General features: G+C 31.8%; 1 protein-coding gene and 1 pseudogene across 3 annotated transcripts; one reads left to right on the top strand and one right to left on the bottom strand.

Moving 5' to 3' along the window:
* Positions 1–2,442: 2,442 nt before the first annotated feature.
* On the bottom strand, positions 2,443–5,540 carry LOC111300754 (LOB domain-containing protein 36-like). Of its 2 annotated transcripts, XM_089747933.1 has the most exons (4): positions 5,184–5,540; positions 3,972–4,894; positions 3,839–3,888; positions 2,443–2,834 (listed from the first exon to the last, which is right to left on the bottom strand). In XM_089747933.1, exons 2-3 carry the CDS (start codon positions 4,868–4,870, stop codon positions 3,858–3,860), a joined length of 930 nt encoding a protein of 309 aa, XP_089604059.1. In that variant the 5' UTR covers positions 4,871–4,894; positions 5,184–5,540; the 3' UTR covers positions 2,443–2,834; positions 3,839–3,857. The 2 variants fall into 2 exon arrangements, with proteins under 2 accessions (XP_089604059.1, XP_089604058.1); XM_089747932.1 differs by having other exon boundaries at positions 3,839–4,894.
* Positions 5,541–14,548: 9,008 nt separating this feature from the next.
* On the top strand, positions 14,549–21,598 carry LOC111300000 (mitogen-activated protein kinase kinase kinase 5-like; annotated as a pseudogene). The gene is made up of 12 exons (XR_016330042.1): positions 14,549–15,177; positions 15,746–16,369; positions 16,447–16,534; positions 16,654–16,716; positions 16,794–16,957; positions 17,175–17,250; positions 18,173–18,232; positions 18,303–18,428; positions 18,766–18,974; positions 19,052–19,149; positions 19,228–21,262; positions 21,376–21,598. The product of XR_016330042.1 is annotated as a mitogen-activated protein kinase kinase kinase 5-like (transcript).
* Positions 21,599–21,705: the final 107 nt, after the last annotated feature.

The raw sequence follows: 21,705 nt of genomic DNA, 5'->3' as shown, positions 1-21,705 counted from the left end.
AAAAATTATAATCCATAGTATCTCTAAAAAAATAATAATATAAAACTTTATAAATTCATTAGTTTAACTTCAATTAGCAATTTTATGATCTCTTTCTATTATTATTTTTTAAAAATTAATTCATATGTTGAAATAATTTTTAAAAGATTTTTTTCGACGCATTGGGTAAAATCCAAGAAATTGTTCTTCACCTAAAAAATTTTTAGAAAGATGTCACTACAAAATTCCTAAAACTTTTCATCATTGGAAGGGTTTTTAACAATCATTTTTATCATTATTTTATTTATTTTTTATTAAGTTATTTCCTAACATAATAACTAATATAATTGATTTTAAACTAACAACATAATAATATAAAAAATTACCAATTATACCTTACAATTCACAAATAAAAAGTTTTACTTTTGAATTGCATTTGGATTTTGGGCTAGACCAAGGATGTTGCTGTCAATGAGAGCCCAAATATTGGGCCTAATGCCCAATTATTAGGCTTTTTTTCTTCCTTTCATGTTGGAGTCCATGAGAGCCCCATGCTTGAGCCTGATGCCCAATGAGTCACCCTTTTGTTCCCTTTCCAGCTAGGTCGTTTGTTTTTGAAGGAAAAAGAAAATCATTATATTACTTTTATGGGTCAAATTAATTAATATCATTGTCTAAATTGGTTAGGACAGTCAACCCTCATTCTGAAATATCCTCTGATTCAGATTAAGTTCGTAGCAGACGAGAAGTCATAATGCATTTTCTGGTTTACGTCGTCTTCTTTGGTGTTCCTGATCAGTTCACCTGCATGTTTTGAGCTGAAATTCCACAAAACTATTTCCAAAGAGTGAATTTTTCTTGCAGTCGGGTATGTAATATGTGAAGGTTCGTATTCAATTTATGATGTATTATAAGTTTTAATTTAAAAATTTTATAATTTTATCTCACAAAAATACTTCACAAATATGAGTTTGAAGTCTCAACTTATATATCATAACATATCCTCGAAGCATCTTAACGTGAAATTAGAGTTTAAGGTTAACATTTTTGTCAAACTTAATACAAAGCATATATAAAATCAAAATTACACTAAACATTAAGATTTTAAATGTGATTCTCACGATATAACATTTAACTCTCTTGAAATTTTAAAAATGAGTTTCACGATTAATATTTAACTTGTATTTGATTGATAATTGCTTTAATATCATTTGTAGAGATCTATACTTAATCTGTGAGATATTATATATTGTAATCCGAAAATCTTATAATTTTATCTCATATAAAATATCTTATAAATATGAATTTAAATATCAATTTATATATCAAAATAAATTTTCGAAATATCTTAACATGAAATTGAAGTATCACAAAAATACTTATATAGGTGAAATAAAAGAGAAAGATATTCACATGCACATACAACTTTTTTTTATTCTCATGTTACGGTCTTTTATGTAAAAAACCAAAAGAAATTTGAGGTTGGCGGTGCATGAAAGAGACGACAATATAAGATTCGATCAACACATGCAAATAAGTATATATGATAATGTGCATACATGATAGAATCAACTCTTGAAGCAAAACCCAAAGGGAGATCCATTAACAATAATATTATTATATAATATTAAATTATATATATGAAGAGGTTACTTGGCTTTGACATCTCATAAAGGCAAAGCCCTTTTTTGAGCTGTTATCAGATCAGATCATATCAGATCATGGCTTTCCTTAAAAGTAAAAAAAATAAAGAACTAAGCTTATTATTATGCAGTAAGCAGCAACCCTGCCTGCCACCCATGGTTTTCCATAGCATTTGGATTTCATTTAGTTATTATATCATCACGGTTTATTTATTTATATTAAAGGAATTCACATGCTCATTGCGCCCTCATCAAAGCACTTTCATGAAATCTATGACCAATTGCAGACACAAAAATTGTATAATATCAGAAACAATAATTATTATTTTAATTCCAAATCAGTCAACAACTTCCCCTGGAGTATTTATTTATATAATAAATAATTAACCTTAGATCAACCACAACATGAACTATATATACTATATCCGAGGTATTATGAGATTCATTGATTGAATAATGATAACCATCCGTTGGCAGCAGTACCATCTTCAATTCTGTAATTTATGTACAGTTGGACCACCGGTAAAATATATAATTGGGTAATAATACCATTTTTTTATCTCTCTTTTCTTGAAGATTACATCTCCAAGGTCAGGGTTAGTCGCTAATCCACAAGTGAGATTTATAAATTTTTTAGAATTTTTTGAATTTATAGATCATCTATTAACAGAGGACCATGAGAGTTTGAATATGAGTGATTTGCATCTAAATATTATATCTTAATTACTTGCACCAATCTCAATTGGCCTTTTTTATGAATTTAAATATTGATATTTCCTTTTAATTTTTGATACAATATTAAAAAAAAAAAAAAGCTGCTCAATCTCCAAAATTAAATTTTCCACCAAATTAATATCATCCACTGTTATTATTTATAGAAAGTATAACAATAATTCTTACTACAGCTACAAAAGATGATGATTACGTAATATATATAATTTCTAAGATGATGAGAAGTGAAATTCAAAGTAAAACAAAAAGAAAAGGCTTTCTTTTAGGAACGATTCCCATTACCAACTTCTCTACTAAACCAACAGGTGAAAACTGTACTCCCAAGACGAAAGCAGATCCTTACATCTTTAAGTGTACGTTCCAATGGAAGAAGCTCTGAATCATACCCAAAAAACCCAATGCTGACTTCAGATCTCTGAGACCAATCTCAGTCTCTCAACCATTTCTCTTTGGTGTTCATTTGTATGCGGCAGATATCAGCTGCACGTACAAGAATGAAAGAAGAATAACCCAAAAAGAAGTCATCAGGAAACGTTTACAGATCTAGATCATTATATAAAGATATATATATATATATATATGCGGTACAGACAAGAAACCTGTTTTTCACTGAAGACAACACCACCCAAATAAGATTAAACTTTTCAATTTTTTGAAAAAAAAAATCCACATCCTACAAGAAGAGATGATAGAGAAGCTGACTGGAACTTCATCTCATCCAATGTCAATGCACTTCTCTCAAAAACACTGCTATTTCTACAACATTACAAGGATAGAGCACTCAACTTATTTCTAGTAAAAAAAAAAAAAGAAGAGTAAAATAGGCACTTGTATAATTTTTTTCATAAAGGGAAATTGAAAATTAGTGTCCTTTATTAGGTAAAATGAAACTATCTAATAAGGGCAGTGTTGTCTTTCAGCGAAGGTGTGAAGCAAATCTCAGAGGACAGGTCAAGATCATGGATTTCATCTACCACACCAAATACCCAGAAAACCCCACTCTATCTACCTCCTTTTTGTACCAAGCTTACTACAAATTAAAATCTATTGCAGTCTAATGTATCATTTATTTTTGTTTGAAACAAGCTAATCAAGACAAAAAGAAAACTGATAACTGTTCATTCATTTCTCATTTCATTTTAGTGGTAAAGATTGTCCCAGCAAAATTGGAATAGATTATGAAGAAGAAAATAAAATCTAGATTTTCAAGTCAATCTATGGTTGCAACTTCACACTGACGAATGGACTATCCCTGATCTGTGAAAAGACAATAATTCTCTTACCCACCTTTTTGCCTTGTACAATTAAGAGTAAATCTTGCTTTCCACAGGCACCAAATGATATTTCCCCATTTATGAAAAACCCAATATATATTGCATTCGAAGCTACCAAAGGCCCTTCACAAAAGCAAAGCTTGTCTAGTATTCAGAAAAGCCTCGTGGACAGGCATATACCATTAATAAGGGAAAAGTAAAAGACTTTACCTAGAAAGAAAATTTGCTGTCATGAAAAAGCGGGAAGGCAGGCACTCAATCTGCAAACAGGAAAAAAAAAAGAGGTTTCTTTTTTATTATTATTCAACAAGGACCAATACTCCTACCCTCCTCGCTTTCTGACCTTTGTTGTTGCTGCTGGTTTTGCTGTGTTTGTTGATTTTGATTTTGCTGTGCCTGTTGCTGTGGTTGTCCTTGTTGTGGCTGAAGCAAAAGCTGAACTTGAAATGGATGACCCCCATGATGATGAGGATGAGGATCTTGTTGTTGTGTCTGAATCTGATAAGGGTTATCAAAACTTCCTAAAGCCAATGAAGGTGACATGGTAGCTGCAGTTGTTATCTGATTAAACCCTGTTGCAGTAACTGAAGTAGCCCCTTCAAACCCACTATTAAACCTTACAACCTCTTGACCCTGATGATGTTGTTCATAACCTCTAAACATATCTTGTTGTTCCCTCGCTCCTACCACCGCAGCCAATTGTTGCTGAGCCTCAAAAACCTGTTGCTGTTGTGGTTCTCTTATCACCAACTGCCCCCCATGTGAAGCCGAAGCCGCCGCCGCGGCAGCTGTAGGAATCCCCATCATTGGCATCATATTATGTTGCATCACAGCAGAAGAAGAAGCGTTCCCAACATGTTGCTGCAAAAAAACTTCCGGTTGTAAAATAGGAAGCATAGCTTGCGGACCAATATAAGTAGCCAGTTCTTTCTTGGCATTGTTAAGATCGTGTTGCATTTGTTTTAGCCTATGTTGTAAGATGGAGATCAGGCCAACACAGCCATAGACAGGGTCTCGGAGACGAGCCTCAGCTTCATAGGCTAATGAGTTGACAGCGTCTTCACGTTGGGAAGCATTGAGTTCGTTTAAAAGTTTGGCCACATTGCTGGCACCGAATACTTTGTGAACATTGGCGAATTTTTGGGGATTGTCTGGTGGGAAATAAGGTGCAAAGACGCATTCTTGGGTGCATTTTCGACGAAGAAACTTGCACGCCGCGCAAGGAGAGTTTGACGATGACATCTCTTCTTTTGTCTTGTAATTAAACTGAAAAGAAAAATCATGAAACAATGAACCCAGATCATCAAAATTCATGAATTCCAAAGATCTTAAAAGACCCAGAAAGAGAAAACAAAAGAAGAAGGAGAGATCTAGGTAGGAAGAGAAAAGAAAGAGACAGGAAACTGGATTTAATTTAGAAGTATTAAAAGTGCTTTGGAATGAGAAATCACAAAGAAAAATGCATGTTGGATTGAAGGAAGCTTCTTCATTTTTATCAAAGAAAAGAAAGATTTTGATACCCAAAAAGCTCCCTTTTTATGATTGAAAACCTTACCTTTGACTGAAACTGCCTGAGGAAAATGGTAAAAAGAGCAACCAACCAAAGTTGGCTTTTTTTCTAAGAACAAATGCCTCTGAAAGACCAGTCCTTCATCTTCCAAAACTTGCAGATCAAAACCTTAAACGACAAACAAATCATGTTGTCGTTTCTGGGCAAATCTTCTTGTCTCCAAAACTTCTGTTTCTTTTTTTTTTCCCTGTGGAAAATTAAACAGAACCAAAACAGAGGGTCAAAGAAAACTTTAAACTAACCCTAAAGACTAGAGAAAACAAATCCTTTTAAAATCAAAATCTAAGATTTTTATTTTTGGGATGTCAAAAATAAAATGGATATTATCATCTTGAAGGGGGTTGTCTCTTACTCTCCGAGCAACAATTGAATGCTTCTCTGAGTTACCTCTTTGTCCCTGCGTTGTCTGCTTTTATTGCCCAAATTACCCTTTGCTTTTTGTTTCAGATATTTTAAGGTTTAATTTTGACACCTAATTTCCATCTTACTTGCGAAAAAGGTTTTCATAAAATTTTTAGATTAAATTTGTAAAAAAAAATTTAATGATTTAATAAAAAATTCAAACCGATAAATTAATAAATTTTAATATAAAAATCAATAATATGTAAAAATTATTAAAAATATTATTTATAATTTAAATTTGATCAATATTTATTCAATGATAAAAATTCTGTCAATATTTTTACTAAAGTTTTTTTTTAAATATATATTAAATTTTATTAAAATTTTATTAAATTTTACATACTTAATTTATGTAACAAAATCTTTTTATTTATCAGTTTTAATTTTTTATTTTAGTTTTGATTTAATTATTTTTGTTTACGAACTTCACCTAAAAAACTTTATCTAAAATTTTTCCTCTCACTTATTATCCTATTTTACTACAAACAGATCATAATTAATAATGACAAACAAAAAAAAAATTGAAAGGGAGAAATTGAAGAAATTAGAACCACGTTGTTTAAGGAAAGAAAGGGAAAATAATTGGTAATTTGATTTCATTCTAAGGAATGAGGATCAATCTTAGTTGCATCATAATATTAAATTATTGCATAGAATGTAATGGATGTTATTTATTATAATGAGAAAAGGTTAAAATTAACTACCATACATTTTCACTTTGACTTTTCTATATTTTAGAATGTTAAAATTTTTTATTTTTAAACAAAATTTATTTTTTTTATACTTAGATTATCAGAATTTAAGCTTTGATCACTTAAACTATATTGAAGTTCAATATTATTTGAACAAATAATACATGCATTCATTATTGAATCAATTGTTTATATGCATAATATTCGAACTTTGATTATTACATGAGTGGGTTTTTTTTTTTTTAAGTTCTTAATTTATCTTTAAATCCCTCTACTTAACTATATATTTGGCTGAAAATGACATTATGCACTTAAAGTTTTTTGAATCCGCAACCATATGAGTGGATTTTTTAAAATAAAAATAGTTTGCCTTTCATATAGAAGATAATACTATATATAGGTAATGTATATCATGTTTAACCAAATTGATTTATATAATTACCATGAATTCAAATTCTAATACTTAAAATTTTTTTTTGCAATTACTAAAGTGCAACCTACTTTGTACCAAAAATATATATATATAAAGCATGTCTAGCAATATCTTACATTCATGATTAGGTTCAAATTCTAATACCTTCTCCCAACTTAGTTACGCATTAAAAAATAACTTCAATTTGCAATGTTTTCTTTAAAAGCCTAAACTTTAAAATTATGTTGGATAAATATATAGTAATAGTGAGCATTAAAGTTTTTTTTAATAGTGAGCATTCATTAGATAGGGATGGCCATATTATATAGTTGGTCAACATCCAAATAAAAATACTTTGAAAATTCTAATCTCCATAATCAATCAAAAACTTAAAGTTTTAGTAGTTCATTTAGTTAATAATCTAAGCTAATATTTGGCAAATAATATCTAATTTTAGAATATAGTTTTCAGGCTTAATATGTAATTAAACTCTAGCTTATAATACAAAATGAATATAATTATAGCATAAGAATAAAAAAAAATCTTTAAAAAAATTCAATAATCATTTAAACTCTTAATATTTTATTACAATTAATTAAACCTTAAATTTTTTATATCAAATCAATCGAACCCTTAAATATCTTATTTACCTAATCGAACCCATATGTTTATTTTCACTTCATTAAGCCATCAATTAAATAGCAACAATAAATATTTCTTCTCTAACGAAGACGATAAATATAAATATTTGGTAACTTAATTTATTAAAAAAATAAAAATTTAAATAATTATTGAATTTTAATTCAAAACTTTTTAATCCCTTTGTCATAATTATATTTAACCCAATACAATTAAATGACTTTTACCACAAATTCAAATCAAGCCTAAATTGGATAGTAGCCTTTTCAAAAACGAAAAGAGGATGTTCTCGTAATTTCATACTCATTAGCACTGTCTTTCTCGACTCTCTCATAGTCTCATTAATACTCTTTTTTTCATCTTTTTCTTCTTCTTATTCAGCCTTCTTTCTTTTCCTCTACGCACGACTCACGAGAGAGGAGAAATGGCCAGCTAATCCGGGTCAAGGGGCCGTACGAAGTACTCAATCTTTTTGCTTCTGGGAACACCTGACCTTGGCGCTGCCGCTGGGTTGTGGCTACGACAGCCGTTTTGATTGATTGATCCCCTTTTATCGTAGTATTTTCTTAGGCTTTGATCACATTCATTATCGAAAGTGACTAAACCTCAAGCGCTCCCTCATTTGACTGATGCGTGCTTCGTCAACTCTCCTATGCTCTCTGCTCCTTGAGACCGTTAACCCACTAAAAATCCTTTTTTTTTTTTAGTTCATTTTTGGTTGTCTACGAATTTAATGAATACCATAATAAGCACATCATTATGGTTTCGAGGCTTAAAATCTAATTAAACTTAGAAGGGATGCAATGCAAGTAAAGTAAGCATGTGACCGACCATGGTACTATAAATTTATGTGTATGTATACTTGGCTAATTGGCTTTCTTTTTTTTGTTTTTTTTTTTTTCAGAAGGAGTCAGTTATCTTATGGTGTTAAGAACATTTTTTCCCAATTTTAAGCCAAAATTTTCGTTGATATTACAAGCTACATTCCTTAAGACTCGTATCCCTTCAACACAACATGATTTGAATGTGTCAATGAGCTTATCTGATCAGTTAAAGCTCTTTCTTTTTTGTGAAAATTAAAGGGTGTTTATTGGTGAAAAAATACTAACTATTAAAGCTAAACTATCAATAAAAAACCCTACAAGGCTACAAATGAAAAGATTGGTCTGAGAAAAGGATATAAAACCTTTATTTTTTTCCTTGGATGTTGGTTATGATGGAAGAAGGGAAAGCCAGGATGAACACATGTTAGGTGAGGGAGCAACTGCAAACAGCCACACAGGTTAATCCCTTTCCTTTAACGGGACGCGAGGGAGGTTTGTGGGGGTAATGAACGTCAGCTAAAAGGGAAATTACCGTCAGGAAAAATAGAAAAGAGTGGAACCCACGTACGAAATGGGACTAAAGGAGGGGGACAAAAAGGAGAGAAGTAGAAAAAAAAAGAGAGGGACAGGGAGTGGTTCGATGGATGGTAGTGAATGAGTAAGTGAGAGAGCAGTGGTCCGGCGCCTAGCTGGCTGCAGCTGCTGCTGCTGGGGGGTGTGGTGCGACCACTGACTCCAGCCAGAGTGCCATGCAGAGAGGTCCAGTGTGTTGGTGAGCAATTGCGTGCAAAGGGATTCATTCCATTTATTGTAAATACCATTTTATCGTTCTTTTTCTCTGGTACAGATTTTGATACACAGATTTTTTTATTTTTTTTTTGGGTTTGGAGTGATGTATTATTCCTTTACTCCTTTTTGTCCTCATTTACTGTTTTCATAGCATTACTATTACCATTCCATTCTTTCAGTCTAATTAATTGACAGTTGTTGGGTCTTTTTCCCTTTGCTTCTACTTTGCCACTTCCTTTGTCTCTTTCTAGACATGGATCATTGGTAAATGGCAATGTCCCATCACATCAATATGGGCAATTTCAATTGTTTTCTAGTTATCTTGTACTTCTTTTATGGCCCAATTATATAACACTTAAGTGCCAAAAATCTGCCATAAAAAACTATACTCTAATTAAATTGCATGGTATCACTCCATCTATAATTAGCTTTGATCAAATGTCTGATATCACTGTAGTTTTTTTATACAAGAATGCAGTTTGAGATAATTAAAATTGTTACTATTGATGAAATTTGAGTTACGAATTGATTTACTGATTCCCTAACATAGTAACAAACAATCAACTAAGAAGTATAGAGTAAGTCGTCAACTTTTTAATTGATCATTGATATGGTGAAATGTCTCTGTCAATAAAATTGATATCCGCCAATCACATTCATACAGTCAAACAAGCTAGCAAAACCTCACAATTTCTTGTTTCAAGTTTAAAATTAAATAAGAAAAGAATGAGGAATGAAGACAATTGTTGTCAAATATAATCTGCTGAATTCTATACTAGATATTGCCTGTAAGTCAAATATAATCTGCTCACCTTGAGCAATGCAAACAAAATTATTCTCAACCACCCGAGGCCTGATTCATATTTTATATTCATCTAAGGGGCACCTGATGATAGTTAGGATAATGAGTTGTTTGAGGGGCCAGGGTGAGGTACTGGCCTGTGCCACCCCTGCATGCAAATCAGCCATTTTTGTCTGCAAGCATCTTTTCTACAACATCATTATTTTTTTCAGGTTTTTGTTCTCTTCCCTTTTCTCATTTCAATTTTTTTTTCTATGTTGACTTCCTATGGGCTCGTAGGAAGTTTATCACGTGCATGGATTTGACATAGAATGCCCAAAAATAACTATTGACATGAATATTCTGATGCTACCATTCAATCTGTCTGCTATTGTTTAATGCTCCCTTCCCCTCATCATCACTCGCTTTTTTCCTGGTTTATTACTCTCTTGCTACAGAAAAAGGTTTAAATTAAATATGATAATTTAAAATATTATGATAACACAATATAAAAATGATATCATATAAAATTTTAACAAAAAATATATATATATTATATTTTCATATCGATATAAATTATTATATGTAATTTTCATATAAAATACGATATAAATACATAAATTATTAATATTTTATATGACATGAATACATAAATTGTTATATTTAATTTAAATCTATCATAAACAAAAAAGATATATACAAAAAAAAAAAGAAAGAAAAAGTTTCATGGTAAGAATTAAGGTGAGGTAAATCGTAAATCAGAAATGACATTTAACAAAAACATTCATCAAAGTTAATGGATTAATAATAATTTCTCCACTTTATGAAAATTTTAATTGTATGTATCTTCACAATTATTGCAGTGAAAGGTGGTCATTATTATTATAAAAAAAAGGGTCAATTTTTTTCTTTATTTTTATTCATATTTCAGACTGGGTGTGAACAGATATTGTTAATGGTAGAAAAGCAGATGTTGGTGTTTTGTCGATAATAGGCTACCGCGTGCGTTTTGAGGTAGAGAAACACTGAAAGCAGACAAAAGCGTGTTTTCTAAGCACAAGAAAACGCCAATGCCTTTGGTATTCTCTTCGATTAGTGTTAGCTAAAAGATTTTTTGAAACAAGGAAGAGGATTTGATGATGGCTTCAAGGATTCTTTCAATTGCATGCTTGATCACTGCCTTAAACTCTTACATGAGAAGTGATTTCATGTAAAAATAACACATTTTTTCTCAACTTTATACTAATTTAATAATGTATAAAACCCTTTTTGTACGAATGAATTTAATTTTATTATGAGATTTCATTTTATTAATATTAAAATGTTCCTTGTTAGGTGATACTCATAATTTTTAATACCATGCCAACATGACATATCAAATAAAAATAATGAGTCGGCACGATTTATTAATATATGAACTAATTTTTTAATGGATCATGTCGATCCAATACATTCATTTGATATCTTTAGTTTTATTATGAGATTTTATTTTATTAATATTAAATAAATTACATTACAAAAAAAATTAGGGTATGTTTGAATACGGATATGGTGCACTCCAATTCGCCCCTTAAGGCTCAATAAAAAAAAAAAAAGTCAATAGATATAGTGTATTGAGAAGAACAGTGATGAAATTAAAATTTTTTTAGGAATGTCCATTTATAATATATATATAATTGTAAAAAATTTTGAAATAATATATTACTATATTATTATAATTGTCCAAATTTCTTTTTTTTTTTTAAAAAAAAGTAACAATTGCATCATTTACTAATAAATACATAATTCTCATTATATGTAATTAAACAATCATTGCTAATATTATCAAATTTTATTTTAAGGAATTCACCAATTTTGTCAATGAAAAGGATATCCACAGAAAAATTTTGAAGTGTTCAAAATAATTTTTTTTTCGAATTTCTTATTTTCCTATCATAGATACCCTACTTTAACCTATGCATGATACTTTCATGTAAACATTTAGATAATCAGAAAAAAAAAAAAAAAGATTTCATTTGAGACAAGGTTTTGATTTGCATATCTTGAATTAGAACTTTGAGATAACTTTGAATATGAATTTTTATTTGTATCTTATAATAAAATTCACAAATGTGCAAAGTTGAATATTTGTGACGTTTCTTATAACAAATTTTTTATTTATCCTCAAAAAGATTATGAGATTTCAAGGCATATAAACACAAATCTTGATTATTTAGTAGGCAAAATGATCTAATTAGTTTTTAAAGAATTATTAAACCATATGATCAAGACTTAAAAGCAGACATTTCCATAATTGTTAATCTTAATTTACTTTGACATCTGGGATAGCGACTCCATTATCGAATTTCTTAAGATTACATGTCTGCTGGCAGGAAGTCAAATTCACATATAAATCCAATGAATGTCGCCATTAAATTTGATTCATGTAAATCTAACACCTATTCTTATTGAATTTGTCGGGGTTCGGGAACTACGGCTCCATTATTATTTGACGTTAAAATAATGATTTTGTAAAATTTTATATTTAATTCAATTAATTTATATAATTATTTTTTAAAAATAATATTTAATAAATTTAAAATTTAAAATTTTAACACGCATATATATTTATTTTAAACTATGGTATCATTGATAAAATAAATAAATAAATAATGATCTTATCAATCCAATTAATTCTATAGCTATTAGTTTCGCCAATGGCCATCATAACTTTATTGATAATTTCATTTGAATAATAATTTTACAAGTGCGGCTATCTCTTAATTCAATTAAGTCTAATAATAATTTAATTCTCAAGGTACAATCCTTTTGTCAATTAATATGATAAATAATGAGATATATATAATAATATTATAATTTAGTTTTTAAAATTTAAAACTTTTAAAAATGGCGTTAAAAATAGTGGTTCACTACGAAAATGTGAAGTTTAGGAAGTGCTCTTGCCAATGTCATGGGCCATCCTCACAAAACTACACGGTCATGGGCCAAAAGACCTATTGAATAAATTAGTCCAATAACTGTTTTGAAACTTTTATTGGGCTGAGTGAATTTCTTGTTTTGTGGGTTTGGACACATAATTGTGCCCACATTTCCCTGACCCTTGCCTAACAAAAAAAAGCCTGACCATGGCCCAAACCATCACGAAAATGCAGAAATCAAGTAGTTTTCAGCCCATGGTTAGACTATGCTTAGATTCAGAAAAGGAAAACTTTGTTCACTACATATTTTCTTTATGAATTTTTGTTTATAGAATATTGATTTAATATGTAATTTAAAACATGATTCAGTGATGCAATGTTAATATTATATGAAAATAGAATATAAAAATAACATAACTTAAAATTATAAAAATAATTATATATAACTTTGATAAAATATAAAAATTATATTTTATATTTTTATATTGAAAAAATTAAAATACATAAATTTTATATGAAATATAATATAAATACATAAAATTTAATATTTTACATAATACAAATGTACAAATCTCCTTATCTATATTGAAATATCCGGTTCTTTCTTTCTCCTTGCCTGCTAGTAAACTTAGCTCTTCCATTACCGCGACTTGGAATGGGTCCGACAGATTAGCTTAATCTAGTTACCAATACGACTAGAGGTGTAATTGAGCAAAGTCGAATTAATATAGTAAGAAGTTTAAGTTCGAGCTCGGCTCTCAACTCGAAGTTCGATACTCGGTTCGAACTTGATCGAATTTTATTTTTTTAACTCGAGTTCGATTCGTGATCGAAATCGAACTACTCGAACTTGTTCGATTAAGCTCGATTAATATATTAAAATAAATTCGATTTTTATACTCAATAAGAACTCGATTATTTATATTGGAACTCAAACTCAAATTAAAATTTTTTATTAATTTAAATAATAAAAAAAATTAAATATAAAAATTTAATTAAACTACGAATTACTCGAATTTGATATAAAATACTTAAACTCAAATTAATCAATAAATTAAATTATTCGAATTCAACCTTATAATAATAAAATTAAATTTAAATTTCATTAAAATTAAATTTAAATAATTAATGAATATTAATATATTATTTATATCCTTAAATATTACCACTTCTACCTCTGCCTTGTACGCCGGATTAAAAATTGTTGCCGTTTGTACAGTTTTGTCGGTTTTGAGTTGACAAAAGTAGGTTCAATGATGAAATTGAAAACCAGAATGAAATAAAATAAAAAATTTGGACATGGTCTTCAAGTCTTCCATTTTGGGAGAACCTGTTTCCCAGTTTTCCTTTTTTTTTTTTTCTTGCAATTGGGGAACTGCTTGCGACATTTGCACGATAGTGTCAAATTTGAAAGGAATCTTTACAAAGGCACGCGTTCAAAAGACAAAAGAAAGGCCCTTTCCTTCTCTCTTTTGTGTAATTCCGTTGAATTTTTTACCATTGACCAAATGGCGCTGTGCCCACTCTGTGTTTTTTTACTATATATATATTTTTCATGAAACAGTATATTTTTAGCAAAAAAAAAATCAAATCCTAATAATAATTTTTTATTTAATTTAAATTTAAAATTTAACATAATTAATTTACACGTATAATTATTTTTAAAATAATAATTTATCAATAAATATAGTGTCAATTGCCAATAAATATGCAAAATGTTGGTTTTGTTTTTTTTTTTTATTTATTTAGAATCTAAAACCACTAAACCTCCATTACTAGTTGTAAATTTATATATTTTTCTTTTTACTTATTTTAGAATCTAAAATGCAAAATGCGTTAAGCCTCTTGACTTTCTTTTATTGACCTTTTAAAGTCAAAAAGGCTTGTGAAGAGACTGATTTGCCGACATCCAGAAATCAAAATCGAAGCTCCGTTCCAATCTGATGTTTGGAACATTATCGTCCGTTGTTATCCCACGTTTTGTTCTTTATAAAACCTAAATTCATGGATTTTCCTCTCCTTTTTCTCCAAAATTTTCATTTCAAATTCTTTGCTTTTGAAATCTAAATTATAGCCATGCGTTGGCATCAGATTATTTCCTTTTCTTCTTCGTCTTCTTCATCCACGACCGCAACTTCTCCCGGTAAACATAAACATAATAATAATAATAATAATAATAATAATAATAATAATAATAATAAGCATAAACACCACCAACGTCATCGTTACACGGCTTTTCGCATTGCGGGACCTAAGCTGACGAGGCGAAGGGAGCTGAAGGATCTCAGAGATCAGGAGGTTTCGCAAACGAGGGAGGTGGTGGTGGCACCGCTGTCCCATAGTTACGGTACTCCATTGTCATCGTCGGCTCCGGATTCAAGGGCATCATCGTCGGCGTTGGCGATGCCGTTGCCGCTTCCGCTTCCAGTTCCAGAAGGAGACGCGCCTAGTGAGGTTGGACATGGTAAAGGTTTAGAGAATAGAGATAGAGAAAAAGCAGATGGAACTCCTCTCAATTCAAGGTTAATTTCTTTTTTTTTTTTCCTCAATTATTAGTTTTAATTAAGATTTGGTTGGAAAGTTCTTGATCCTGTCTTAATTGATGCAATAGCTTACAATTTTAAATAAGGTTTTGCAATTATTATTGAATTTTAAATTACAATGAAGAAAAAAAAACAGATTTCTTATTATTTTTTAATTTTCGAAATTATTATCATGTCTTTAGTTTCTTTCCATGAATTATTTGATATTTTGTTTTATTTATTTTTATGTTTTAAGGGGATTGAAATTCCATTTGGCAATTTTCTTAATTTTGGGAAATTTTAGAAACAAATTATGAGCTAGATGATGATTTATTCATAATTTTAGTATTATTTGATTGATAATCTGAATGCTTAATCTGAAAACTTAAAAGCTTATTTCATGTATGGGTTTGTTCTTAATGTCTTGACCGCGCTGCTGTAATAAAATGTGCTTTTTCTTTTGGAGAGCAGTTTTAGGTTTTATATTTAGAGTCTTTGTTGACATTCTGATAACTTCTTTTACTGGTTTTTGCAATAATTGAGAGTTTGTTAATTTCTGGTATTACAGTATGTTTGCTTCTCGTGACTCAAGGAAGACAGCGGCGCATGTGGACACAAGATCATCCTCTAAGGTGTCACACCAAGAAGCGAATAGAGGAGACAGTTCTCAGGATGAGCTTAGGGTGAATGTTCCTATTAGGAGTGCTCCTGCTAGTCCATTCAGCAGTCCTACTGCAATTAGCCCTCACAGAATGAGTACTGGTGACATGTTTCTGTGCTACATGGTTCCTACAGACAATCAAGTCTCGCCCGCATCTGAGATGCCAATGTTAGATGTTCCAGAGATTCCTTCTCCAGGATTCTATGATTACAGTGCATTTAGCACTGACAGTACTCCACTTCACAGTCCACCAAATAGAAGTCCTCGTCAAAGGAAAAGAAGCCAAAGTGGACCTCCTTCGGCAATACTTCAGAGGTTGTCACTTGAGATCTCAGCATCCCGACCTGAAAGTAATGGCCCCATTAACGTACATCCATTACCTCTTCCTCCAGGAGCATCCATGGCTTCATCATCAGCTTCCATTCCCCAAGTTATAACTAAACCAGAGCCATTGCCAATGAATTGCCAATGGAAAAAAGGCAAGCTTATCGGGCGTGGTACATTTGGAAGTGTTTATGTTGCCAGTAACAGGTATACGAGTTCTTTGTATTTTTTCTGTCTGTTCCTCTTGCTATCTAAACACTAAAGGGGCTTCTTCTCTCTGACAGAGAAACTGGAGCTTTATGTGCAATGAAGGAAGTTGATATATTTCCTGATGACCCGAAATCTGCAGAGTGTATAAAGCAACTAGAGCAGGTTTTTCTGCAGCAAATATTACATTTCTTCACTCTAGAGAGAGAAGAGTGAGAATTTAATGATTACCTAATGCTGTTTGTTTCTTCTACTGCCCTTCTAACTGCTTCCTTTCATTGCAGGAGATTAAGGTTCTTAGCCAGCTCAAGCATCCAAATATAGTTCAGTATTATGGTAGTGAAATAGTAAGTAACATACCTTCTCTTGCTCCATTTATTATCTTAAGAACTTCTATTAAGTAATTCAAATTATGCATATGCAGGCTGAAGACAAGTTCTATATATATCTGGAGTATGTTCATCCCGGTTCAATCAATAAATATGTTCGTGATCACTGTGGTGCCATAACAGAATCTGTTGTTCGCAATTTTACTCGCCATATTCTTTCTGGGTTGGCTTACCTGCACAGCACAAAGACAATCCACAGGTGTAAATCACAGTCCTGATTTCTGGGTAAAAATAAGGCTTGGCATGCACCCTAAAATAGCCAATTAGAGCGTAAAAGTGAATGACATCCACTTTTAAGTTCTAATTCAAATTTTAAGCACAGAAAGACTAGTAGTTTGAGGAGAGGAAAGAACCTATTTTAGTATTCTTGCATGAATCATTGGTGGCTTAATATGCTGTTTATCTGTTCTATTTAGGGATATTAAAGGGGCTAATTTGCTTGTCGATGCATCTGGAGTTGTCAAGCTTGCTGACTTTGGGATGTCCAAACATGTGAGTTTCATATCTTCCCTTGGATACATGCTAGTCACTGATAAGGCATGTAAATTTGTAGCCATAGGATCTTTTATGAGTAGATGTCCATCCACCTTTCCCCACACAACAATAAATAGTTTAAAGCTAAAAGAAAATTTCGAAATTCATCCTCACAACTGCAGTCCTTTCTTGGACCTTTTAGTGAAGCATAAAAGAAGTGACGAATATAAATTGACATAAGCACAGATCAAGTTAGAAGACAGATTATCTTTTCTCTATTGAGATTATTATTGTGCTTGTACAAAGTTGCAACACCTGTTATGTGCTGGCAGAACTGCAGCTGTGTAGTATTCAAGCAAGGAATCTTTTAACTCTTCATTTTCTTTGCTTTACAAGTATGGTTTTATGTTCCTCTGGTCTGGGAGACATCAAATGCTGTATTAGCAAAGTACTTGCTTTCAAAGTTCTAAAGCCTTATCTACAAGGATTAGTCTAGTTAGTAACGAGAGGAACTTTCTTCCTTGTCAACCATGGTTTGAGCCTTGTCGGGAGCACTTTGGGAGTAAAATCCTAAATTCACTAGGCTGATGTGGGGCAGTGCACCATTAAGATCACCAGGGGAGGGGATTAGATCTAGGCAAAGCTTGAGGATACCCATGATTGTATTATCAAAAAAAAAAAAAAATCTAAAGACTTGGATTAGGATATATTCAAGCCAAAAATAACAAGAATCAGGAGAAAGATGAGATATTCTGTAATTTGAATAGTTAACTGTGGCTGTGATGAGCTGATTAGGTTGGTGTAGCAGATGTGCCATCATTGTCGTCGTAATTTGCCTCTTATTACTTAGTTTTCCTCCAAGACATCTTGCTTCAAAGTCTTTGCTAGTTGTTATTTTTCTGATTCAGCTTGAATAATTTTGGATCCATTTGTTGCACAGCTTAGTGGACAAAGAGCTGATCTATCTTTGAAGGGAAGCCCATACTGGATGGCACCAGAGGTACCATCTCGCCACTCAATACATAGTGGTCTGTAGTTTTAACATGCTGACATCATTCATTTCCCTGCAGCTCATGCTAGCAGTGATGCAGAGAGATAATAGTTCTGATCATGCTCTAGCTGTTGATATTTGGAGTTTGGGTTGTACAATTATCGAAATGTTCACTGGTAAAGCACCATGGAGTGAGTATGAAGGGGTAAGCACCTGATGTATCTTAATTCATTTTGTTAATCATGCCGAGGATCGGAGAAAATTTAAACGTGCCCACTTTTCACCTTTGCATTAGAAGTCATTGATTTTGGGAAAAAATGAAGAATAAAAAGTTGGGTTCCGTGTTTCTCATACTGCCGTTTGTAATACATTACATTGTATGTTGATTAGATTGTGCTGAAAGTCCTTACTTGTCCACCAATCATTAAGAGTTAAGAGTGCCCTAATTGTCCGCATGAAAAGTACAAGATTAATTGCTTGGTCTAGTTTGTTTTCAAATAAGAGCCATTGCCAATTTCTCCAAATTCCCTTTGTTAATGCAGGCTGCAGCTTTGTTTAAAGTGATGAAGGATACCCCTCTCATACCTGAAACATTATCACCCGAGGGGAAGGATTTCCTGTGCTGCTGCTTCCGAAGAAATCCTGCAGAGAGACCAACTGCAAGCATGTTACTAGAGCATTCATTTGTAAAATGCTCACACCGCTTGGTGCCTCATCAAGCGTCTCGTCATCTAATGGGATAAAGTCCATGGTAAATAAAAATAATTTCCCTTTTGTTGCCGCTGGCATCTAATAGTTTATTTACTAATTGGTTTAATATATATGCAGGATATGCCCCTTAGTCCAAGAGAGCAATCTGAATATAAACTGGATCAATTGCCAGTGCAGCAAAACCTGCGAGGTACAAAGACAGTGACTCCTGACAGGTAAGAGTTACATTTGCATATCCTTACAGCTGAATTCAATCTAGTAAACTTTACTCTTTTCTTGACTGCCCACTCCAGCTTCACGCATTATTCTTTTTCTCCAAGTGAGACTGCACAACAATCTCATTACAAGAGTTCCAACTTGACAATGGCCCCACATTATTCTCCTTGTTCTATGTTGGGGGCTCTTCCTAGTTCTCCTCCATGCTCGGGTCAAAATACTCATCATCCCATCCCTTTTGGTACCATTAATGGATCTAACAACTAGGAGTCTAAGAAGAACCATATTTTCAGAGTAACTGTGCAGAGAGGAAGAAGCACTGTACATTATTTTCAAGGTTTCTACTGATAAGGCAGCTTCAAGCATTGCGTTGGAGACCCTGAGAGATGCCGTCTGAGTTGTGGCCACGGAGAGCTGAACCAAAAGCTCCCTACCTGATCTCTGTAATCAATGCTTCATTGAAGTTCCTGAACTGGAAGTGTGTCCAGAAGTAGGAGGCAGGGTTTTGTTTACTACTGACTACTTTAAAATTAAGCTAGCTCGTTTTTTCATATACATCTTACAAAAGGTGACATTTTCATCTCCATGAGTCTAATGAGTTATTAGATTTTAGAAGGTTTAAGTTAGCCATATATCGTCATTTGGTATTAGTTTAGATTGTTTATATATTATACACATTCATTGAGGATTTAGACACGTAATTTCTTTCTCAGATGAGTTAAGTAGATAGGAGTTTGAGGGTTAAAAGACAGACTATAAAATTGAAAAAAAAAAAGTTAGCCATGTATCTTTCACCAAAATTCCCACATCCCTATTGCTCTCTACCCTCTGGATCCTGCATTGTTTTTGCAAATTATTTTGTTTAATGATTGGCGCCATCTTAGTTTGTACTATTTGATGTCCAATGCAGCAATGAATGGTGGATTATTGTGGCACTGAAATACTTGATAAAGTGACCAAAAAAAAAAAAAGTGAAATGTCTGAAGGGGAATGAAGGAGTGGGAAATCTTACCATGAACTATTGGACTCGTGGACATGATCTTTTCGAGTTTCGATCATTCCTTACTTTCTTCAATAATTTTCCTACCCTATGACTAGCTAGCCTCGGGATGTTAGGCCCTCGAGGGAAAAGAAATTCTGATTTTTCAAATGATTTTTGAATTATAATAAAATTTTAATAATATTTAAATTTTAAAAATTAAATTATTAAATTATTTATTTATTACATATCATCACTTAAAATTAATTACGTTAAAATTAAATATCATATTAATTAATAAATTATATTAAAAAAAATTTTAATTTAAATATTATATTAAATAATTTGTTAAATTATATATTTTTCTTTCTTTTGCTAAAAACCAAATTTCTTCTGAACCGATAATGGCTCAGCCTTTTTAGATTTCTCTAAGAACCGTCTTTACTAAAAGCTATAATCGTGTGATCCACACCAGCCATGAAACCCAAATTGCCTTTTATAGGGAGAGAAATAGAGCAGATGGATAAGGGGGTGAGAAAGAAAAGAAGGCAATCGCCATTAATACCAAAATTGACCACAAACCATAGTTATTTAAAAGTTTAAACAGTCAGCTTTGAATCAAAAGGCCCTACCAAATTTAATCGAAGACCAGATCAGCTTCATCTTGAATTCCATTTTTCTTCTTAGCCGACCCCCCTGGGCCTCTTCAAGTAATCAGATATTAAAGTCTTTAAAATTCAACCGTTGAGTTGTATGATTAAATCCACCTTCACAGGTTGAGCACTTTCCCCAGTCATCGTTTTAGTCAACATGAAGTCTTTAATTAAAAAATCAATAAAAACAAAGAATAATTAATGGTGTTATCACTTTCAAACTTCATTTTCAATCAAGCTAATTGCATTCACGTGATGACGTGAACGCACATTGGCACTTTCCTTTCACTTTTCTCTTTCAGTTTGCCCCCTAAAAGACACGATAAACTCTCAAAAAGACATTTCCAGACAAAGCCATCTTCTCGAAAGTGTTTTAGCAGACAAGAAAAACATGGAGCCACCTGCAACGCAATCCATTGAGACTTCCACCAAGAGTTTCCAGGTTGAAGAAGATGAACAAGACAAAGTTGTTGATGAATGGTATGTGCCCTTTTTCTCATTTTTCCAAAGGCTTTGTTATATCATATATAGTTGTTTAATTCTCTATCTTTCTCTTTTTTGGTTCCCCTTTTTGGGTGTTACTGGGTTTGCAGCTGTTCTTGCTGCTATGACTGCACGGAGAGCTGCTTTGATTACTTATGCTGTTACAACCTTTGTTAGAATAGTTTACAAAGTTTGTCATGGAAAAACTCAATTCTATATATTCCGAGATTGTTCTAGCCTTTTCTCAATGAAAAAAAGACCAGATATTGCTTTAGAAGGAACTAGTACTTCATATTATTCTTACCATGTTATGATGATGTTTTTTTTGTTTCATCCAGCTTTTAGCTTCTTTCTTCTTTTCTTTTTTTTTGGTCGGAAAATATAATTCCAAGAGTATTAATTGACATCTAGAACTTTGTTTCCTTCACTTTTGAAGTAAT

The sequence above is a fragment of the Durio zibethinus genome, chromosome 18 (assembly GCF_047325235.1).
Source record: "Durio zibethinus cultivar Kanyao isolate XHJ-2024 chromosome 18, ASM4732523v1, whole genome shotgun sequence".
Classification (NCBI taxonomy): Eukaryota; Viridiplantae; Streptophyta; class Magnoliopsida; order Malvales; family Malvaceae; genus Durio; species Durio zibethinus.
This window is presented reverse-complemented; position numbering and strand designations above follow the sequence as displayed.

Excerpts from the sequence above, each read along its gene's own strand:
- LOC111300754 (XM_089747932.1), bottom strand. The coding sequence starts at position 4,870 with ATGTCATCGTCAAACTCTCCTTGCGCGGCGTGCAAGTTTCTTCGTCGA.